Source organism: Elephas maximus, chromosome 8 (genome assembly GCF_024166365.1).
Source record: "Elephas maximus indicus isolate mEleMax1 chromosome 8, mEleMax1 primary haplotype, whole genome shotgun sequence".
Lineage (NCBI taxonomy): Eukaryota > Metazoa > Chordata > Mammalia > Proboscidea > Elephantidae > Elephas > Elephas maximus.
In genome coordinates, this window is record NC_064826.1 from 11,286,700 (window position 1) to 11,305,002 (window position 18,303).

An 18,303-nucleotide genomic window follows, 5' to 3' on the forward strand; every position below is an offset into this window, starting at 1 on the left:
TTACAATAGCAAAAAGCTGGAAGCAACCAAGGTGTCCATCAACAGATGAATGGTTAAATAAATTATGGTATATTCACACAATGGAATACTACGCATCGATAAAGAACAGTGACCAATCTGTGAAACATTTCATAACATGGAGGAACCTGGAAGGCATTATGCTGAGTGAAATTAGTCAGATTCAAAAGGACAAATATTGTATAAGACCACTATTATAAGATCTTGAGAAATAGTATAAACTGAGAAGAACACATTCTTTTGTGGTTACGGGGGGTGGGGAGGGAGGGAGGGTGGGAGAGGGTTATTTACTGATTAGTTAGTGGATAAGAACTACTTTAGGTGAAGGGAAGGACAATACTCAATACACGGAAGGTCAGCTCAACTGGACTGGACCAAAAGCAAAGAAGTTTGCGGGATAAACTGAATGCTTCGAAGGTCAGCGGAGCAAGGGCGGGGGTTTGGGGCCTATGGCTTAAGGGGACTTCTAAATCAATTGGCAAAATAATTCTGTTATGAAAACATTCTGCATCCCACTTTGAAGTGTGGTGTCTGGGATCTTAAATGCTAACAAGCGGCCATCTAAGATGCATCAATTGGTCTCAACCCACCTGGATCAAAGGAGAATGAAGAACATCAAGGTCACACGATAACTATGAGCCCAAGAGACAGAAAGGGCCACATGAACTAGAGACTTACATCATCCTGAGACCAGAAGAACTAGATGGTGCCCGGCCACAACCGATGACTGCCCTGACAGGGAGCACAACAGAGAACCCCTGAGGGAGCAGGAGAACAGTGGGATGCAGACCCCAAATTCTCATAAAAAGACCAGTCTTAATGGTCTGACTGAGACTAGAGGAATCCGGGCGGTCATGGTCCCCAAACCTTCTGTTGGCCCAGGACAGGAACCATTCCCAAAGACAACTCATCAGACTTGGAAGGGAGTGGACAATGGGTTGGAGAGAGATGCTGATGAAGAGTGAGCTACTTGTATCAGGTGGACAATTGAGACTGTGTTGGCATCTCCTGTCTGGAGGGGAGATGGGAGGGTAGAGAGGGCTAGAAACTGGCAAAACCATCATGAAAGGAGAGACTGGAAGGAGGGAGCGGGCTGACTCATTAGGGGGAGAGTAAGTGGGAGTATGGAATAAGGTATATATAAGCTTATACGTGACAGACTGACTTGATTTGTAAACTTTCACTTAAAGCACAATAAAAATTATTTAAAAATAAATAAATAAAATTTCAGGACTCTCCCAAGATTTGGAATTGTTAGAAGTAAGGCCCTGAAATCTTTTTTTTTTTTAATTCCCCATGGGGAACTGATCTAGCACATCCATTGACTTCTGCCGTATCCAGATCTAACCTGAAGTTCTTGATAATCAACTCTTTTTTGGACATCTAAACTTCCCTACAAAAAGTTTCTCTGGAAGGTCTAAATCAGAAGAATGTGTGCTATAAGTCTGTAGCTTCTTCACTTTATTGTATTTAAATTTCTTCCTCCTTGATGGGCTCAAGGTTTGGGTGTTTTCCGTATTCCTTCTCCTCAAGCCCTGAGATAACCTCAAGTGCCCTCCTTCTCCATAACACCAAACAAATCTTGTCCTCCATACTTCACCATCTAAAATTTATTTTATTCACTTCACAGTAAAACATTGAGCTTGTACAAAAATCATCCCTCTTCCTACATTCAATACTCATAGGTTTTATGTTTTTTAACTGCCACCCATTTGTCAGTTTGTCATATGGGAGGCTTGAGTGCTGCTATGACACTAGAAGCTATGCCACCCGTACTTCAAATACCAGCAGGGTCACACTGATGGACAGGTGTCAATGGAGCTTCCAGCCTGAGACAGACTAGGGAGAAGGGCTTGGTGATATACTTCTGGAAATTAGCCAATGAAAACCCTATGGATCACAAAATATTGTCCAAGACTTTGACTCTTTTACTTTGGACACGTCATCAGGAGGCTCGATCACTGGAGAAGGATATCATGTTTGGTAAAGTAGCGTGGGCCAGCGAAGGCGAGGGAAACCCTCCAAGAGATGGACTAATACAATAGTTGAAATAATGAATTAAAACATACCAAATTATGAAGATAATGTAGGACCAGGTGACATTTCATTCTGTTATACATGGGGTTCCCATGAGTCAGAGCCAACTTGATGGCAACTAACAAAAAAATGTTTTTTTTAATCAACTTAAGTACAATTTGCATACAGTGAAGGTATTGCTAGGTGTACTTTTCAATGAGTTTTGACAAATTTATATACCTGTGTAACTACTTCTATACTCAAGATATGGAACATTTTCCAAATGTTCCCTTGTGTCCCATCCCAGTCAATTCTCCCCAGGAAATCGCTGATTTTCTTTCATTTGTCTTTTTTAGAGATTCATATAAAAGTAACCACACAGTAAAAAAAAAAAATAATAATAATACCATGGCTTGGGTCAGGCGCACCTTAGTCTTCAGGGTGACATCTTTGCTCTTCAACACTTTGAAGAGGTCCTTTGCAGCAGGTTTGCCCAATGCAATGCGTCTTTTGATTTCTTAACTGCTGCTTCCATGGCTTTTGATTGTGGGTCGAAGTAAAATGAAATCCTTGACAACTTCAATCTTTTCTCCGTTTATCATGATGTTGCTCATTGGTCCAGTTGTGAGGATTTTTGTTTTTTTTTTTATAATGAGGTGTAATCCATATTGAAGGATACATGGATACATAGTTGGAATAATTGTGAATATTCTTCTTTGTTGTTGCCATCAACATTCTTCTTTGTTGTTACGCGCCATCAAGTTGATTCTGACTCATGGCAACCCCATAGGACAGAGTAGAAGTGCCCTATAGGGTTTCCTGGGCTGTAAGTTAAAGAGCTCAGCAGTTAACTGAAAGATCCGCAGTTCGAACCCAGTAGCCACTCAGCAGGAGAAAGATATGGCCGTCTGCTTCCATAAAGATTTACAGCCTTGGAAACCCTATGGGGCAGTTCTACGCTGTCCTATAGGGTCGCTGTCAGTCTGCGTCGACTCAACAGCAGTGGGTTTAATCTTCACAGGAGCAGCTCGACAGGTCTTTCTCCTGTGGAACCACCGGTGTCTTCAAACTGCCGAGCTTGTGGTTAGCAGCCAAGCGCTTAGTCATTGCTCCACCAGGGCTCGCTCTTCTTTGTTACTTCACTAGAATTTGACAAGCATATAGATTCCCTTGATTTTGTTAAACCAGCCACAGGTAATTTTGCTTCCAAATTGAGTTGGTTGTATATTTCGGATATGAATTTAAAAACTCAATTCACCCATTAGCTGATGGCATACTCCTGTGCTTCTGTGCAAACAGTGTTGGACAAGGGGCAACCAGAAGTTTTTCTTCTGAGTATTGACTGTAAAGATGAAATTAAAACAAGAGATTATAAGAGAACTCTCTGGCTTGCCGTTGATCACTGGGGTTGCTTGCTTGACTGATGTGCCTGATCTGGTGGTTAAAGGCCCCTCCTGAATTCCGAGAGGAGAGGATCCTTCTGGCAAGGGCGCCAATGGGCTCAGGCCCCTGCCTTGTACAATTTCCGAAGAGGCTTTCATAACAATCCTAGAGGAAGTACTAATTCAGAAAAAAAGCCATCCTCAAACCCACCATCCTAGCAGAGACTGCCCTATATTTTTTATATAACTCCATATCCATAATAGGAGCCCTGGTGGTGCAGTGGTTCAGCATTCGCCTGCTAACCAAAAGGTCAGCAGTTCGAATCCACCAGCTGTTCCTTAGAAACTATGGGGCAGTTCTACTCTGTTCTATAGGGTTACTATGAGTTGGAATCTACTCGACGGTAATGTTTTTTTTTTTTCCCTTATAGCCATAATGTACATTATAGTTTTCTACTGTTTGCATTTACAATTACATTATAAACCATTTCCAGATATTACACTGTTCTTCAAAATATGTTTTTTTCCAAAATGTTTTTAATGAAATCACTAAATAATGCAGCACTATTTGTAATGAAATCATTAAGTAGATGGGAGTCCCTGTGTGGTGCAAAATGTGATACACTCAACTGCTAACCAAAAGGTTGGAGGTTCGAATCCAGCAGATGGGCCTCAGTAGCAAGGCCTGGTTATCTACTTCTAAAAAAATAGCCCTTGAAAACACTGTGGAGCACAGTTCTACTCCAACACACACAGGGTTGCCACGAGTCAGGGCTGACTTGACAGCAACCAGATCTCTACTGAGTGGATAGAGCAAATGATTAAGAAATGGAGATTTCATTTTTTTTTAGTCTGTGTTCAAAATTCAGGATAGTGATAATCTCTGAGAGGAAAGGAGTGAGATGAGACTGGAGCTGGGTGTGGGCATATTGAGTTCATTATACAGCTCTCTCCATTTCTGTGTGTTTGAAATTTTCCATGGAAAAAAGTTTTAAATACGTTATTGTGTCTGACATTAATATGCTCTTTTATGGCGGGGTGATGGATAGCATTTGTGTGCATATCTTGTCACTTTGGTAAGCATGGGCTTTTATATGGTTTAAAAAATATCTAGCATGATAATCTCTTTCTTAGGTGACCTTAATCCATTTCCATTTATTGTGGTAACGGATTTCTTTTTTTTTTTATTCCCTTATCTCCTTTTTTTATAATACTTACTAGCCCTTCCCACCAACTTTTGCCCCCCTCCATGCCCCCACTGCTGTCTTGGTTTGAAAGCTACGGATTATGGTTGCCATATGGACACCCTATGGTTACACCGGAGTCAGTATTTCAAGATACATATGTAATCGTAAAGTTTTCTCATCAAATCTGCTGCTAGTTCAGTTACTGTTCCTTCTTAGATTACCTGTCTTTTTTTCCTGATAGACATCAAAGTTTTGTCTTTGTTCTATAGTTTCACGACCATGTGTTTAAGTACGGATTTGTTTTTAATTGCTTTTATTAAATGTTGAATGGATATAGCAGAATTTTTATAAAACATGTGTAAGGTGTAAAGAATAATATAGCAAACACCAGATGCCCATTACCCACTGTAAGATAAAAGGCGGGTATGGTGTTCTTTGGAACACTGGTGGCATAGTGGTTCAGAGCTATGTCTGCTAACCAAAAGGTCAGCAGTTTGAATCCACCAGCCACTCCTTGGAAATCCTATGGGGCAGTTCTACTCTCCCCTTAGGGCCGCTACGAGTTGGAATAGACTCGATGGCAATGGCTTTGGTTTACGGTGTTCTTGGAGCCCTGGTGGCACAATGTGAATGTGCTCAGCTGCTAACTGAAAGCTCAGTGGTTCGAAATCGCCAGCGGCTCCGAGGGAGAAAGATGTGGGAGTCTGCTTCCCTAACTCTGTCCCACGGGGTTGCTATGAGTTGGAATCCATTCTGTGGCACCTAACAAGAACAATGTACTGTTGCATGATTCCGAAATTAATTCATTTTTATTCCTTTTATAGACCACACTGTATCTACTCTATTATTTGTTTGTTGTTATAAAAATGTATATAACACAGCATTTGCCATTTCAACATTTTTCAGGAGTACGATTTAGTGATAGCAATTATATTAATCATGTCTATTATTGATGAAACTTTGGATAAATTATTTTTTATATTAAAATTTTTTCCTTTAAATTTCAGTATTGCATTCACAAATTGTGTCCAGTATGGTTGATCTCATTTCCATTTCAATAACTATATTTTATGTTTCCAAGATTTCTGAATAGTCTCTTTTTATATCTACGTGTTCTTTCATTTTAGTATGTTTGTTTCATAATTCATTTTTCTTTTTAGTAAAGCCTTCATGTATCTCTTTAAACATTCTAAAAAGCTAAAATCTTTTCCCGACTATTCTGTAAAAATAATTTTGCCGGATATGATTTTGCATTCCGATTGGTGATGTTGCTGATGATTTTCCTTTTTTCAGTCAGTTTCAAAAGGTGGTGAAATATATATATAAGAAAACATTTGCAGATTCAGCAGTCTTGCGGCAACGCCAGTTACATTCATCGTGCGTACAAGCATCCACTGGCGATTTTTCTTACCGTTAGATTTCACAGGCCTGGTCTTGTTTGCAGAGCTCTCATGGCATAGTGGTTAAGAGCTCAGCTCTAACCAAAAGTTGGCGATTTCGAATCCACCAGCCACTCCTTGGAAACCCTACGGGGCAGTTCTACCCTGTCCTTTGGGTCACTATGAGTCGGAATTGACTCGATGGCAATGGGTTTTTTTCAGTCCTGTTTGTCCGCTCCTTCTGGAAAGAAGAGTTGTGTTTTCAGCTTTGTCTTCTTGCTGTGTCACCCTTTGTCACTGGTCTAATCTGAGTCTCCAGACTGTGGCTCAGAGTTGGTGGTGGTGGTTTGAGGGTGATGCTGTGTTTCTCTTTTTATATTTTATCCATCATTGCAATGTGTTTGGGCAGAAGGCGTTCTCAACATGTAAATTCCCTCTGTATCTTTCCTGTCTAGAGGAGAGACATGTGATATGTGGCTTTCTGAATTGCTTCCACTTCTCCAAAAAGCTGCCTTTCGCCCCCCACCCCACCCTACGTGTTCTCTGATCCTCCCCAGTTGGCGATGGAGCCCTAGAAAGAGTGTGTGGTGGCTCTGAGTTGTCCCTCTATGATCAGATTGACTGAACGGGTCGCTCAACTTTAAGCTACATTATGGCGAACTGAATAATTTGATTTTTAGTTATTTGTTGGGGCTAACATATGGTAAGAATGTCATCGAACTTTCTGCCTGGCTTACCTTTTTCTCTCTCCTGTGTAGATTATTCTGGAAAAATTAGAAAGGGAGTTGCAGGAAACCAACCACAACCAGCAAGATTTGAAGAAAAACTTCCTACAACTGATGGAATTCAAACATCTCCTGAAGAAAACCCAGGACTTCTTTGAGGTCATTATTTGGGGGCTGCTTTTTTTTTTAATGAAGAGAGCCATTTCCTAGAGCCTCAAAAGTTCCTATTGAAAACAGACTGGCTTGGAATATGAACTAGTTTTTCAGTTTCTGTCCTGTGGCTAGGCCACTGCTGAGGGGGAGAGTATTGCAGGAGGAGTAGCTGAGGGGCTCGGGGAATCGAAAGCATGTGCTTGAAACAGCTCGAACAGAGAGGGAGGTCGGAATGGTGCAGAGCGGCCAGTTTGGGCAGACATTTTTTTTTTTTGGAATCACCTCTTGGACAAGTTTATTACATATTCATGCATTTTTTTTCTCTTTTTTTTTTTTAAATAATTTTTATTGTGCTTTAAATGAAAGTTTACAAATCAAGTCAGTCTCTCTCACATATAAACTTATATACACCTTACTCCATACTCCCATTTACTCTCCCCCTAATGAGTCAGCCCGCTCCCTCCTTCCAGTCTCTCCTTTCGTGACCATTTTGCCAGTTTCTAACCCTCTCAACCCTCCCATCTCCCCTCCAGACAGGAGATGCCAACACAGTCTCAAGTGTCCACCCGATACAAGCAGCTCACTCCTCATTAGCATCTCTCTCCAACCCATTGTCCAGTCCCTTCCATGTCTGATGAGTTGTCTTTGGGAATGGTTCCTGCCCTGGGCCAACAGAAGGTTTGGGGACCATGACCGCCGGGATTCTTCTAGTCTCAGTCAGACCATTAAGTCTGGTCTTTTTATGAGAATTTGGGGTCTGTATCCCACTGTTCTCCTTGGGCAGACTTTTGTAAGAAGAGATAAGGATGCTTTCTGCTTGGTCAAGGCGCACCCTGCTTTTTGCAGCCTCTTAGCTACTTGTGGAAAGTCAAAGCTTCTTCAAAACAGGCAAGATCTTGAGGTGTGGGTGCTTTTCAGGTAGCCTAAGTCCACGTGCATGAAAGCGGTGGTGCTTTGATTTCCAGGCTGAAACCAACCTAGCAGATGATTTCTTTATGGAAGACACCTCGAATCTCCTGGAGTTGCAAACTTCACCTGCAGCGATGCCTGGGAAGCTGGGGTTAGTGCATGTCTTCGTTACTTATAGCTGCTGTAACAAAAATGCCACAGTGAGTGGCTTTAAAAAACAGAAATTTCTTTTCTCACAGTTCTGGAAAGTTTGAGTCTGAATTCAGGGTGTGGTTCTAGGGGGAAGTTCTTCATCTCTTTCAGCTTGTAGTAGCTGCCGATAACCGTTGATGTCCCTGGGCTTGTAGATCCATCTGCCTCACGTGGCGTCTGTCTTTCCCTTGTGTGTGTGCCTCTGGGTCTCTTTTCTCTTTTTAGAAGACATCATTCAGAAGGGGTTAAGTTTAGTTAGGACCCACCTCACTCTGGTATAACCGCATTAACATAACAAAAGGAAAAGCTCTCTTTCCAAACAGGGTCATGGTCACAGGTAGGTACAGGGGTTAGGGTTTCAACGTATATTTTGGGGGTAATTCAATCCGTAGCAATCTAACTTTGTGCTCTCATAGTTGCATATTGACATCCCTGGTCCTCAGCTCCAAGTCTGGCACCTGGTAGACTTCCTATTGAGCGAATGATTTGGGTGAACAAATAGCCACTAGAACCAGGCCTATGTCACGTGAATATAAGGCCACCACACAGCAACAAGGAACAGTGGAAGTTTAGCGACAGAATTCTGGCTTTCCATGCAGGAAACCTGGGTTAGGTTCACAGCCACTGTACTTCATGTATAGCCACCACCCATCTGTCATCAGAGGCTTGTGTGTTGCTATGATGCTGAACAGGGTTCAGTGCAGCTTCTAGGCTAAAAAGCACTAGGAAGAAAGGCCTGAAAGTCTGCTACTAAAAATCAGGCAACGAGAACTGTATGGAGCACAATGGCCAAATCTCATTGTGCATAGGGTTGCCATGAATCAGAGGCTGACTCACCCAAACCTAACAATAACACACGGTAATAAACTCAGTTGTAACCTGAGAAGTTCTGGTGGGGCTAGAGGTAGTGCTAGCTTCTTGTTAATGAGGATACTGGATGTTCTTGAGCCTGAGGAGTACGATGTTTGTATTGCCCCTACATGGGAAAGATATGGGAGAAATGTTTAGATGAGCGTTCTCAACTCTTCCCTAGCTTTGGAACAAGGCTTGTGGGATTTGTTTTTTCCTTGTCTTTAAAATACTACTTTGATAATAAACTATATTTGGAGTTTGAATTTTTAAATGTAAATAGAAATGGGATCGTTATATACTCAAATCATCAACAAGTAGCAGGAATATGGTGTGCTTATCCCCGTAAAAATACTGTTGATTCAAAATAATGGGATTCCGTTCAATGTCCAAGTTAACACTGGTTAATCTTAAAGTGTTTCTGAAAGGTGAGAGTTTGGGAATTCTCATTTTTCATTTAATAGATATTAAATGTGCCATACATGGGGCATTGAATTAGAAATAGAAAGAAAAAACATATTAATAAAAAAAATGTGTTCAGAAGGTAATATCTGGTGAACATACATTTAAAGTTACAGGCCAATGACGGCACCCCTTTTAAGGTTACTGTGAGAAGTTTGGGTCAGAACTCATCCAGGGAACTGGATGGTGGGGAAAGCAGAGATGGACAGAAGAAGTCAATGCGTGTGTTTGCGCAAATGCTCGGAGACTGTCGTTGAAGATTTTTAAAACTTTGCTTCCTTTAGCTACAATGCTGTGATGGTCTATCATATCTTTAATTGCAAATAAGTGTATGTGTTGTATTGGGGTGATTACACGATCCAGGAAATCTCAAAGGAAACATGAGATCAGAGAGAGCTGTGGCAATTTGGGCTGGGGCGTGAGGTGGCCGGTGGTGGCCCCTCAGGAATCCTCTGGTCTGGGTAGAGTGGTCTCCAGTTACTTCCTCCTTGCAAAGCGGAGTGCCCCTGGGTTTAGGGCTGCACGTCCTTTGTCCTGCATGGCCTTCTCTGCATCCACCTCAGTTCCTCAGCAGTTATCTCTTGTGACCCCCAGGTTCACCACCGGTGTGATAGACAGGGAGAGGATGGCCGCCTTCGAGAGGCTGATGTGGCGTGTTTGTCGAGGAAACATCTACCTGAAGTTCACTGAGATGGACGTGTCCCTGGAGGAGCCCATCACCGTGGGTATCTCCGGCTGCAGAAGACTGTCAGTCTCCTAGAGTCCTCACCACAGGGCTTTGTTCTCCTCCCAAACGCAGGCTCTAGTCCTGGGATGCTAATATCTGTTTCCCTTCTTTTTGTCCCTCCTTCCTTTCCTGCCTTCTCTCTCTCTCCCTCTTTCACATTTGAAAGTTGATTTGAGGGCTGACTCTTGCTTGTTGTTGGCATGGAGTCGTTTCAACTCATATCGACCACTTGTGACGGGTAGAACTGCCCCATAGGGTTTCCTAGGCTGTGATCTTTATGGGAGCAGATTGCCAGGCCTTTTTCCCCCGACCAGCAGCTGGGTCGGTTCCAAGTGCCAACCTTTTGGGTAGTTAGCTTAACCGTTTCAAGGACTGACTCTTGCTAACCCATTGCCATCATGTTGATTCTGACTCATAGTGACCCCATAGTACAAAGCAGAACTGTCCCATAGGGTTCCCAAGGCTGTGATCTTTACGGGAGCAGAGTGCCACACCTTTCTCCCGGAGTGGCTGGTAGTTTCAAGCCACTGACCTTTTGGTTAACAGCTGAGCTCTTAACCAACGCACCACCAGGTCTCCTTCTGACTCTTGCTCCTCCCCGCCCCCAAAAAACATATATATAAAATATATATATATATATATATATATATAAAAATCCATTGCCATCAAGTCGATTCGGACTCATAGTGACCCTGTAGGACAGAGTAGAACTACCCCATAGGGTTTCCAAGGAGGAGCTGGTGGATTTGAACTGCCAGCCTTCTGGATAGCAGCCAAACTCTTAACTACTACGCCATGCTACCACCTCACAATTGGTTCGTTCCCCCACGAAACTCAGTTTACCACTAGAGGACAGCGTGTTGTCATTATGAAGAACAAGTGACCAGTTTAGGCCAGAGCTTCTCCAGCTTTAGTGCTCACGAGCCACCTGGGGACCTTGTTCAATGCTGATTCTGACTCAGGGGCTCTGGGGTACATGCTGAGGGTCTACATTTCTAACAAGCTCCCAGGTGACGCTGTGCTACCAGTCAACAGACCACACACCTGGAATGACAAGGATTTAGGGGTGGTGCAAACTGTTAAGGTACTCAGCTGCTAACCTTAAGGTTGGTGGTTTGAGTCCACCCAGGGGCACCTCAGAAGAAAGCCTGGTGATATACTTCCCAAAGGTCACAGCCTTGAAAACCCTACGGAACACAGTTCTCCAACACACAGTTAAATTCTGACACAACCTGAGTCAGAACTGACACAACGGCAACTGGCTTGGTTTGGTTTTTTTAGTGGCCTCCCTGAGGCCCTGTACAGTCGCCGTCCTTGGACTCGCCACCAACTGTAATAAACTATGAGCCAGAGTGAACTGGGGGGAAGTTGAATTTTTCCAATTTTATGTTATGTTTGTGAAACTTAAAAACAAGACTGTACTTTTTTCCCTATTGTATTCTAACTAGACAGAAAATTATTGTTTTCAACTTGTTCTGATTTTCCAGAAAGAAGAAATCAAAAAGAATATATTCATCATATTTTACCAAGGAGAGCAGCTGAGGCAGAAAATCAGGAAGATCTGTGATGGGTAAGAGGGGCTGTTGGCAGTCCTGTCAGCATTTGGGTCGGGATTGGATGCCAAACACACCTGGCTGGGGTCTCTTCGACCAGTTAGGATTTTAGGATCACTCCCCCACATTTGACAAGGTAGTGCTGAAAGCGCAGCTGACTTTTAGTACCTGAGGGACTAGACCGGAGAGAACTTGAGTAAACACCTGTAAAGGTAACTGGAGGTAGGCATTTTGACCCTTTCTGTTTATTCCCTCTCATGCCCCTTATTGGAGTCATTGGAGTCCACCCAGGTGGGTGCCACAGTTAAATGCTTGACTACTAGCTGAGAGGTTGCTGGTTTGAACCCACCAGAGGGTCTTTGAAAGAAAGAACTGGCCATCTGCTTCTGAAAGTGACAGGCTTGAAAGCCCTATGAAGCAGTTCTACTCTGACACACCTGGGGCCGGGCCGACATGAGTCAGAACTAACAACAATGAAACCCCTTATCAGTGGCTAACCAAACCAAACCAAAACGGAAAAACCAAACCCAGTGCTTTTGAGTTGATTCTGACTCACAGGGAGCCTCCAGGACAGTGTAGAACTGCCCCATCATGTTTCCAAGGCTGTCGTCTTTACGGAAGCAGGCTGCCACAACTTTGTCCCCTGGAATGGCTGGTGGGTTTGAACCATCTTTTTGGCTGGTAGCCAAGCACTTAACCACTGCACCACCAGGGCCCCTGACACATCAGTGGCTAAAGAATAGGCAAATGCGTGGCTGAGTTCTTTCTGAGGTTACAGAATGGCCTCATATCCAGCCCCTTGTAGGCAGAAATGGCTCAGTAAAGATGGACACTATTACAAGGATGAATTCTGGGTGAAAGAAGAGACAAGACAAGCCTGCAGTCTTCTTTATGTAATAGCTCACAGGTTTTCTGGTTTGAGTGAAGCTCATTCATATGACAGATTTAAGTAACATTTGAGTGAATCATTAGGAATTCTTATGACTGGGGCTCACTTGCTCATTACCAAGGAGGCGGTTGTTCTAGAAGGCTGCCATCCCCCTGAAGTCAGCACCTGATGGCTTAGTAGAAAAGGGGTGCAGGACTCTTTTCAGGATAACTCACATGTGGCCTTGGGTATGTATCAAACACAGGTTTCGAGCCACCATATACCCCTGTCCAGAGCCTGCTGCGGAGCGCAGAGGGGTGCTGGCTGAGGTCAACACGAGGCTGGAAGACTTAAACATTGTGAGTGTGAAGTCCTGTCCTGCTGGGGCTGGGGCATGATTGGGGTGGGGGCTGCAGGGGGACTCCCTCTGCCCTTTCCAAGGAAGTCCCCTCAGCCTGTGCTGGAAGGTGGCTGGAAGGCTGCTGTCTTTTCCAGCTGCTGCTCCAGAGGTTTCCGTGTTCAATGAGCTGGAAGTCGCAGTGATGTTTCCTCACTTCAGTCATGCTTTTTTTGCCTAGGCTTAGACTTACCACAGCCTTAATCAGCCTCCAGGTGGCCACCCTCATCCGGCCAAAACCAAAACCAAACCTGTTGCTATCAAGTCGATTCCGACTCAGTGAACCTATAGGGCAGAGTAGAACTACCCCATAAGGTTTCCAGGAAGTGGCTGGTGGATTCGAACTGCCGATCTTTTGGCTAGCAGTCAAGTTCTTGACCACTGGGACCAGGGCTCCCGTCTGGTCAAAGGAAGCCCTTATTGACAGCCTGGGCCTCAGCCGCATCCCTGAGACAACTAACTGGCCAATTTAATTGCACAACCAGCTTGACCAATTCCTTTTCCACTGAACCGCCCAGTCATTTGAGCTGAGCAATTACTCTTGTAAAAAATAATGGGTGTGATTCCACCATGCGATGGAAGACACCCCAAATTCATGTCTTCGTGTAAAGTCTTCTTGTCATAGTCATTCAGGGTGGCAGGTAACACTCTTATGATTAAAAAAAAAAAATGATTAGAACACTTTAATACACAGCAGCTTTGAAAGTCATTGCTAAAAGGAGCTGGGCCTACTTCAAATTGTATATTCAGTACTGTTTTATAGAACTTTCTGTGGTCACAGCAATGTTGTGTAACCTGCTCCATCCAATATGGTAGCCATGCCCGCACGTGGCTATGGAGCACTTGACACATGGCTACTGTGACTGAGGGACTGACTTTTAAATTTTATTTAATTTAAATTTAGCATGTGGCTACCATGTAGGTCAGCAAAGTTCTAGATCCTCAGTGAGCTGGTTTGGAAATTAGGTGTGAATGTGTGCGTTTAAAAACTCTCAGGCTGACAGATATCTTTACCTCCACAGGATATATGTATTTAATTTCATTATTTAATCCTCCCCCTTCCTTGTCTCCTGTCAAGAAGACTTTATTTCCCTGAACCAATTACCCTTGAAGTTCTTTTATCCAAATTCCCCAGGTTTGGGTTTTTAAAAACTTCATGAGGAGGATGGAAAACAAATTATGTTAAACTTACGGTTATGTTGACTATGACTTGGGCAGCCCTGTGTAAATGTTACTGGGTGAGCTTACTCTAATTGTTTGGTCCCCATAACATAATATCAACCTCCATTAAATAAATTCTCTGTGGGCCAAGTCAGCCATTCATTCCTTCCTTCATTCACTCATTTACCATATATTGGAGGGGTTATGTACGTGAAGCATTTTGGTGAGACAATGAGGAATTTGGAGTCCTCGGGCGGTGCCAGTGTTTAACGAGCTTGGCTGCTAACTGAAAAGTTAGAGGTTTGAGTCTACCCAGAAGCACCTTGGAAGAAAGGCCTGGTGATCTGCTTCTGAGAAATCAGTCACTGAAAACCCTGTGAAGCCCAGCTCTACTCTGACACTCACGGGGTTGTCAGGAGTCTGAGCTGACTCCACAGCCACGGTTCCTGGTTATGAGGAAGGTACGATCTTTGCCCGAGGGGTTAACCTCTAGTAGGGGGATGAATTGCTCCTCAGACTTAACTGCCAGACTAGAGCTGCCCCAGAGCGGGGAGCCCAGAGCGAGGGCACTGCTGAAGTTGCCATGCCTCCGTTTTCACCACATTGTTGCAAACATGGCCACACACTCCCTGTTTCTCTGTGTGTTGTTTCTCCTGGGCCTTGCTAGGTGATCACCCAAACGGAGTCCCACCGCCAACGCCTGCTGCAGGAGGTGGCTGCCAACTGGCACTCGTGGGCCATCCAGGTGCAGAAGATGAAGGCCATTTACCACACCCTGAACCTGTGCAACATCGACGTCACCCAGCAGTGCCTCATCGCTGAGGTCTGGTTTCCGGTGGCGGATACCGCGCGCATCCAGAGGGCCTTAGAGCAGGGCACGGTGAGTGGTGGGGGAAGCTTGCCTTGTCAGCCCCCCTACACCTGGGAGCCGGCAGGCCTGCTGAGTCAGATGAACGTTGTGAGTGACTTGGTGGTAGGATTCGTCTTTGTGTCTTCAGTTCTTAACCCAGTGCTGGGGCACTGTGGAGTCCCTGGTCGGTGCAAGTGGTTAATGCCTGGCTGCTAACCGAAAAGTTGGCAGTTGGACTCCACCCAGAGGTGCCTCAGAAGAAAGGCCTGGCAATCTATTTCTGAGAAACCAGCCATTGAAAACCGTACAGAGCACAGTTCTACTCTGATACACATGGGCTCCCCGTGAATTGGAGTCAACTTGATGGTAACTGGTTTAGGGCACTGTCTTGGTTACCTAGTGCTGCCATAACAAAATGCCACAAGAGGGTGGCTTTAAACAACAGGGATTTATTTTCTCACAGATCTGGAGGCTAAAATTCCTTCTGTGGGCCTCTCTCCTAGTTTCTGGTGTCTGCCGGCGATCCTTGGCGTTCCTTTGCTTGTAGACAGGTTCTTACATGGTGCCTGTCTTCCCCGTCTGTGGGTGTCTATTCTGCTCTTTCTATAAGAGATCACTCAGAAGGGGCTGAGTTTTGGACCTACCCTATTCTGGTATGAACTCATTAACATAATGAAAGGAAACCAGAATTCCCAATCAGGATCATATTTACAGGTGAAGAAACCACAACAACAAAAAGCAAACCTGTTGCCATTAGTCGATTTAGACTCTCAGTGACCCTATAGGACAGAGGAGAACTGCCCCATAGGGTTTTCAAGGAATAGCTGGTGGATTTGAACTGCCGGCCTTTTGTTTAGCAGCTGAGCTCTTAACCACTACACCCTCAAAAAAAACACAAAAACACCCTCAGTGCTCCATATTTACAGGTACAGGGGTTAAAACTTCCACATTACTTTTGGGGGGACACAATTCAATCCGTAACGTTTACATAATAGAAGCTCCTTTGTTTCTCAGTAGTTGACAACTTATGAAATAAAAACAAATCCAGACTTAGATGGAGAGAGGCTTTATTCAAAAGGAAAGACTACTGCAACAGGGAGAATGCTTCCATCTCAGAAATCTGCAAGAGTGTCTTAGCTATCTAGTGCTGCTATAACAGAAATACCACAAGTGGATGGCTTTAATGAACCGAAATTCATTCTCTCAGTCTAGGAGGCTAGAAGTCTAAACTCAGGGCATCAGCTCCAGGGGAAGGCTTTCCCTCTTTGCTGGCTCTGGAGGAAGGTCTTTTTCATCATTCTTCCCCTGGTCTAGGTGCTTCTCTGCTCAGGGACCCTGGGTTCAAACAACAAACTGCTCCTGGCAGTACTTTCTTGGGGGTATGAGGTCCCTCTCCTCTCTCCTGTCTTCTCTCTTTTATATCTCAAAAGAGACTGACTCAAGAACAACCTAATCTGGTAGATTGCATTCTACCTCAATGTAACTGCCTCTAATCCTGCCTCATTAACATCATTGAGATAGGATTTATGACACATTGGAAAATCACATCAGATGACAAAATTGTGGACAATCACACAATACTGGGAATCATGGTCTAACCAAATTGACACATTTTGGAGGGTACACAACTCAATCCATAACAAAGAGTTAGGGAAGAAGGATTTTTCTGTTACAGAAATGAGAATAAACAAGACTGGGCAGAACCAGCTGTCAGGAGTGGGGTGAGAGATTGATGTGATCAGATAATAAAACAGAATGTTCTACACTGAGGCCAACTGTCTCACCCTTAAGGAGGGACTGTGTGCTGGCGCAGGCTGGGGTGGGCCACAGTTCAAGGACTTGGGGGAAGAAAAGAAGCTTCTGTAAAGTCTGGTTGACAAGCATTTTGCTCTGATTGATCAGTGGAGACAAGCAGTTCAGCTAATCATCTAGGAGGCCAAGAATGGGAATTTGAAAGGTCTGTGTCTGGCCTTGTTATGGTGAACAAGAGGCATCACGAGTCTTATCTAAGTCCTACGGAAAAGGGGGCTCTTTGCCCTGAGCCGTTTTCTGGAACACAAAAGGGTGGGAGATTTCTCAACCTTCAATGTTTTGCAGGATCACAGGGCTCAGGTAAACACACCATAGACACACTCCAACACTTCTCTCATCTTCAGCAAGGGCACTGAGCACAGTGTGCCAGCCCTCTGCTGGTGTGGCTGCAGACCCCCAGTGAGGTCACCACTAGGAAGACCACCACCAGGCCTGTTACGGTGATCAGACATGTAGACTGCTTGTTTACTGCTCGTTCTGGGCCAGCCGCTGGGCTTGGCACTGGGATCCTGACCTTGTTTGATTCTCACAGCTTTCTCCATCCATCTCGTGGATGGTGTTCACTGTACCCCTTGAACCGAATGGGACTGCCTACAGGCCGTGGCCCCGCCTGATCAGCTTCCTAGAAAGGGAGGTGGACAGTGTGTCCATGATGAACATGGCATTGAGCAGCAATGGGTGGGGGCAGGCGAGGAGTGGGGGCTGTCACCAGAGGAGGCCCCTCTGACCAGATGGCATTGAGCAGGCTCCCCTGAATGCCATGGGAAGATGGGGCTGGGAGGTGGGGAAGGGGAGTCAGAAAGTAAAGTCCTAGAGGTAGCATGACTGGGAGGCCAGTGCCATCTTTATCCCTTCGGGACAGATGAGGACCCTGGGGCACAGGGAGTAGAACATGATCTCAGTCCCACACCTAAGAGTCAGGATTTGAATCCAGTGTTCCTCATCACCCGCACACACTAAAGCACTCCCACATCACCATCTGTGCACTGACTAGATGGGGTACTTAGACGGAGCACTTGACCCTGACTTGGAAGGGCAGGAGGCTTCCTGGGGAGGTGACCCTTGAGCTGAGCATGGGAGAGTAGCCAGTGAGCAGGAGCAGGCCAACCCAGAGCCAGCACCTGGTGGGGGGTGTGAGGCTCAACCATAACAACGATTGTGAGGATGGCACAGGACTGAGCAATGTTTCATTCTGTTGTACACAGGGTTGCTATGAGTCGAAACCGACTTGATGGCACCTAACAACAACCCAGTTCTGAAGTAACTGAAGTATTTCTCCAGAAAGCAATGCAAGGTCCCATGGGAGCAGAAGATGTGGTGAAGGGTGGAAGGTTGAGGATGATTATGGGCAGGGGGAGAAGTGTGAGGGGATTGGTACTGTTATTGTCATCCTCAACAATGAGCAAACAAGACCTACTCCAGTACCAGTACCAGTTGCTGTCGAATTCACTCTGACTCCTGGCTCCTCTATATCAGTCTTTACGTCTACTACTGGAAGCCATGTTAAAAAAAAGAGAGAGGAGGAAGCCACAGTCCTTGTCCTCGAGAAGGTCATAATCACACTCATGAAAAGACATATAACAACAGAGTAATACACTCCTCTCCTTCCAGCTGTGTACCTTGGGGAAGTTACTTAACCCCTCTGTACCTTCGTTTCCTCCTC

General features: G+C 44.7%; 1 protein-coding gene across 3 annotated transcripts in view; it reads left to right on the plus strand.

Moving 5' to 3' along the window:
- ATP6V0A4 (ATPase H+ transporting V0 subunit a4) overlaps positions 1–18,303 on the plus strand; it is a 91,037-nt gene that overhangs the window by 33,172 nt on the left and 39,562 nt on the right. For all 3 annotated transcript variants that reach the window (XM_049894112.1, XM_049894114.1, XM_049894113.1), the window contains 6 exons: positions 6,741–6,866; positions 7,826–7,920; positions 9,867–9,993; positions 11,487–11,569; positions 12,686–12,779; positions 14,646–14,858. In XM_049894112.1, coding sequence (XP_049750069.1) covers positions 6,741–6,866; positions 7,826–7,920; positions 9,867–9,993; positions 11,487–11,569; positions 12,686–12,779; positions 14,646–14,858 — 738 coding nt within the window. The remainder of the gene's footprint in view (positions 1–6,740; positions 6,867–7,825; positions 7,921–9,866; positions 9,994–11,486; positions 11,570–12,685; positions 12,780–14,645; positions 14,859–18,303) is intronic.